At 40.6% G+C, this 5,384-nt stretch overlaps 1 protein-coding gene across 1 annotated transcript; it reads right to left on the reverse strand.

The window, feature by feature from the left end:
- Window positions 1-1,646: 1,646 nt before the first annotated feature.
- On the reverse strand, window positions 1,647-4,425 carry LOC102412093 (olfactory receptor 2T3-like). Its single transcript, XM_006044514.3, has one exon. It carries the CDS (start codon window positions 4,423-4,425, stop codon window positions 3,451-3,453), a length of 975 nt encoding a protein of 324 aa, XP_006044576.3. The 3' UTR covers window positions 1,647-3,450.
- Between the last annotated feature and the right edge of the window lie 959 nt (window positions 4,426-5,384).

Below are 5,384 nucleotides of genomic sequence, written 5' to 3' on the forward strand. Positions count from 1 at the left end.
CTTTACATATATACAATCTTCAGTTTAGGATCACTGCTCAAATCTAGGATTTGCATCTAGATGCTGCAGGGCTCTCTGGGTGGAGTCATCTCATAGTTCTTATGACTGGGAACTCATGTCTGCACAGATCTCTCCACTAGCAAATAAACTCCTTGAAATAAGGGCTCATGTTCTGGCCAAAGCTGTGTCTTTCATAAACTGCAGCACATCTATAACATAGCAAGTAATTCATAAAAGTTTAATAAATGATTGAATAATCCAAGAGTCTAGGAAGATTTGCTGTTTTAAAGAGTTTGAGGGACTTACTTGGTGGTCCAGTGGTTAAAAATCCACCTTCCACTGCAGGGGATGCAGGTTCGATCCCTGCTCCAAGAAGATCCCACATGTCTCAGGGCAGCTAAAGCCATGGGCCACAACTACTGAGCCACAGCTCTAAAGGCTGATACTGCAACTACTGAAGCCCATGCACCCTAGAGCCCATGTTTCACAAGAGAAGCCATCGCAATGAGAAGCCCTTGCACCACAATGAGAGAGTAGCCTCTTCTTGATGCAACTAGAGAAAGATCTCAAGCAGCAATGAACACTCAGCACAGCCAATAAATAAATAAATAAAAACAAATAAGAAATAAAAAAAAAGTTTGACTGGCAGCATGACATTTACATCAAAGAATATTGGATAAATATAGATTTGTGAGAAGACAGATTAAATTTTATATAATATGGTCTTACAGCTTAATCAAATATTTTTGTGGAACTGTCCACTGGAAGATGAAAAAGACCAGAAAAGCTGTTCTTTAATTCAACAGACAGCTGACAAGCTCCTCTCGAGAGAAAAAAAAAAAAAAAAAAAAAAAGAATCTACAGTGGCTCCCTCCTGTCCATGAAGAAGTGGGGCAGACACATAGAGGCAGTGTCATGGGCAAAGTCACCTTCATCCTGTCATACATAAGAGGGGGCAATATTTATCTAGCCCATGGTTCTGAAGGCCCAGACCATAGACCAGTATCTGTCTGGGTCCAGTTAGGAAGCTGGCAGCACAGAAAACAGAAGGTATGAGGTGGACAAAGCATACCTCCACCTCCCCCCAGCCATGAAAAAACTATCTTCCATGAAACTGATTGCTGGTGCCAGAAGGGTTGAGGACTGCTTATCTAGACTCTTTGAGAGGACCTGAATTAGGCAAGTGAGTTAAATTCACGTAACATCCAAAGTTCCATGACGATGATTAACTTGCAAGTTGTACCTTAGTGAAGAGAAATCAACATAGTGGTGGGATAATCAGCTCACTAGAACTGCTGAAAAGCAAATCTAAGATTTACTGAGATAAAAGAGAGCTCACATTTTTGGATCAGGTTTTAGGGCTGTCTGTGCATATTATTCTACCTACTCTTCAAGGAACTTTGCTTGAAAGCTTTGCATTCCCCGTCTCTAAAGTGATATAAGGCCACTGGAAGGTCTTGGGAAACTTCAAAAATGCCATACAGATCTTGAGAATTAAAAAGACATATACAGAACTAAACTGAAGATTAATCTCTTTTATTTTATTACACCCACTCAAAGCAGTCCCTAAATTTATGGATGAATTTAAACCCAAGTTTTAGTTTTTCTTTGTTTTTTTTTTTTTTTTTTTTTTTTTTTGTGTGCTCCTGAATGACAAACATGTAATCCATCCATACATTAAGAACAAACAAAATCTACATAAAGATAATACATAAGACTTATCTAATGATACCAGCAGATAATGATAGGTAACACTGTTTGATTTGCCTTTTGATTGTGTCCACTTGGGACATTTTGCTTCTCTTATTTCTCTAATCACACTGATTTCTAAAACAAAATGTTACTGACCTTTACAAAAACATATCTTTACTTTTCAGGTACTGATTTTTTTCACACTAGGTGGAGTTATTTTAAATTTCAGACAAATTTCATGCATTGCAGGAATAATCATAAATGAGAATCAAAATTATTCAGTTATCAGTCTGTTGAAAGGTATTAGGCATGTGAATATCAGATATCTATCCCTTGATAGCAAGATCAAGGTTCTGTTTCAAATGGTATTAGACACTAAAATTTGGAGTCCAAAACCCCTTGCACACTGATCAGATTAAATGTATTTTTTCTAATTTCTACATTGGGTAAAACTAGACACACGAATTATTTTTTTCATGAAAATAATAGTGTCTTGATGCTACTAATGTTACTTAGGCCATGCATGCTCAGTCGTGTCCAACTCTTGGTGATCCCTTGGACAGACTACTGTCTATGAGATTATCCTGGCAAGAATACTGGAGTGGGTTTCTATTTCCTCCTCCAAGGGATCCACCCAACCCAGAAATCAAACCCGCATCTCCTGCGACTTCTGCATTAGCAGGCAGATTCTTTACCACTGAACCACCTACTAAATTTACAGACATTCTATTTGTAGCATGATATACAATAAATGGGACTTCCCTGGTGGCTCAGAGGTTAAAGCGTCTGCCTGGAATGCGGGAGACCTGGGTTTGATCCCTGGGTCAGGAAGATCCCCTGGAGAAGGAAAATGGCAACCCATTCCAGTACTCTTGCCTGGAGAATCCCATGGAGGGAGGAGCCTGGTAGGCTACAGTCCATGGGGTTGCAAAGATTCGGACACGACTGAGAGAAAAGTTATAACAGGTGAATATCCTCAAAACTTTTCATTAATTCTCTGTTCGGAAGGAAACTACTAAGAAGATTAAGATTTCCTAAACTTCTATCCTCCTTCAAGGATCTTATATTCAGTTTACATATGTCAGCTCACTTCCTATGATAAAGAGTAAAGAAACTAAGTATGAAATTACTTTTAATTATTTTTACATACCCTTATAGCCTGTGAAGTTAGATGAATGCATTAACTCATGGAAACTTTACTGTAGACTGAAGTTTGGTCTATGTAGCCATAGTCTTATAGCCAAATAGTAAACTTGTATTTATACTATGAGTCTCATATTCAATATTTAAAAAAATGTGTACATGGTTCTTACTAAGGTATAATAGCACTCATTGGAACCCTGTGGTTGCCACATGTGAATTATGAGCTGAGGGATATTAGAGGGCAAGGAAAGCTAAAAGATCTCCTGTGTTATGCTGGGATCTGGATTCTTCTCAGTGAGCCACATTTAGGATTCAGGATTTCACACCCAGTCTCATATTAAAAAGGTGAATAAACTTGGGATGGGAGATCAGATCAAAGGCACAATGTGAGTTTTCTTTATGTCAATTTTTGCTTCACAGATAAAAGGAGTATAAGGACATTAAATATAATGAGATAAATTATGATGAGTAAACAGTATGGAGGAGAAATGTCCCCATGCATAAGAAAGAAGGAAGTTATAACTAGACTCAGTGTTGGGGGCCCTGGAAGCAGAGACAAAGAAGAAGAGAAATTGGTGGGGGATAATATAATAGGGGAAAAATATAAAGTCATCCTCAGGATTTCCTCTTTACAAATTTCCTTAGGTTCAGCCCTGATTGCATCCTGCTCCTCAGAGCCCCTGTGACATCCTTATTCCGGAGACTGTAAATGAGGGGGTTCAGCACAGGGGTGATGATGGTATAAAAGGCTGACACCATCATGTCCTGCTCAGCTGTGTGGTAGGAATTGGGAAGCATGTAGGTGTAGATGGTGGCACCAAAGAAGAGCAGAACTACAATTATGTGAGAGGAGCAGGTGGCAAAGGCTTTCCTGCGGCTCTCTGATGAACTCATTCTGTGGATGAGGTGCAGGATGAGGGCATATGAGCTTGAGATGACCACAATGGGGATGAGGACCATGAGAACACAGCACAAGTACATGATCATCTTGTAGAGGGAGATGTCAGAACAGGACAACTTCAGCAGAGCGGGAGCCTCACAGAAGAAACTCAAGATTTTTCTGGAATGACAAAAGGGGAAGTTCATGGCTATGGGGGTGACCACAAAACCATCCACCATTCCTACAAACCAGCATCCAGACACCAGGCATACACAGACTTTCTGGTTCATCAGCAAAGGATAATGGAGTGGTCTGCAAATGGCAGCATATCGGTCATAGGCCATCACAGACAGGAGGAGAAACTCAGCTCCAGCAAGGGTTAGATAGAAGAATATCTGGATCCCACAACCTGAGGGAGAAATTGTATGATCTCCTGTCACCTGGCCCAGGAGCATCTTGGGCACAGTCACAGATATGTACATGAGGTCCATGAGGGAGAGCTGGCTGATGAAGAAGTACATGGGGGTGTGCAGGCGGGGCTCCAGGTGGACGAGGATGATGAGGATGGCGTTCCCAGCTAGGGCCATCAGGAAGAAGATGAAGGTCGCAGTGTAGAGGAGAAGGGCATGTTTGGTTTCACCAAACAGCCCCATAAGGATGAAATCAGTATTCAAAGTTTGATTCTGTGAAGTTTGACTCCCTGAGTACATAGTTTTGGTTACAGTTCTCACCTGAGGAAGAAATAAGATTCATTGGTTTTAGATATTTCAAACATATATGGTTTTCTTAACACTTTTCCAATGAGAAAACTACTTTGAGCTGTTTTTTAAAAAAAGAAGTTGTATTGATGTAGAATCAAATGCTCAAAGCCAGGTTGCTTTTTGGCCACAAATCTGAGAGGAATATGAAATACGTCTGGAAAGCTGAAAACTGTATAAACAGACAAGTTGTTTACACTCAGCATTATTTGTTTTTTATCCCAAGCTGAAGATATAAAAAGATCATCTCATGGGATGATCAGAAATCTAGATTAGAAAAAACACAATGAGTCTGTAACAATGCAAATATTGAATGAAGCTATTCAGTAAAGCTCCCACTCCACTTTTGGATGCATTAGCTCCTCCAGTGCTCAGTGATCGAAGTCAAAGCTGCAGATAATGTTAATATTAATATTGTGAATTGTATTAACATAACTGAAGTTTGTTGAAACTTGAAATGTGAAATATTTTCTACCCTTTCCTTGCTAAGCACTTCAGTTTATTGTGTTTTCCTTGAACAATAAAGCTCCATAAAGATGACCATCAGGGGCATCGGAGCAGAAAGTGCCCAGCCTGTCTGGGTAGAGCAGCTCAGTTTACTGACCTGGTGTGGGACAGAAGGGTAGGACTAATGCAGACCTTTACAGGGGAGGAGGTCACTTGTGTACAAATCACATACAGGAAAGGAGTGCAGAAGGGGTTCATAGGAAAGCAGCGTACCCAGGGTGCAGATATTGTACAGGGAAAGCGGGGCAGGGAGGGAGCAGACCTCGTACAGGGCAGAAAGGCACTCAGGATACAGACCTGATGCAGGGCAGGAGAAGTGCCAACCTAGCATGCAGAAGGAGGGTGCTTGGTTCCAGACCTTGTACAGAAGAGGAAACATTCAAGGTACAGACCCTGGTGGAGCA

This window comes from Bubalus bubalis, chromosome 9 (genome assembly GCF_019923935.1).
Source record: "Bubalus bubalis isolate 160015118507 breed Murrah chromosome 9, NDDB_SH_1, whole genome shotgun sequence".
NCBI classification, from domain to species: domain Eukaryota; kingdom Metazoa; phylum Chordata; class Mammalia; order Artiodactyla; family Bovidae; genus Bubalus; species Bubalus bubalis.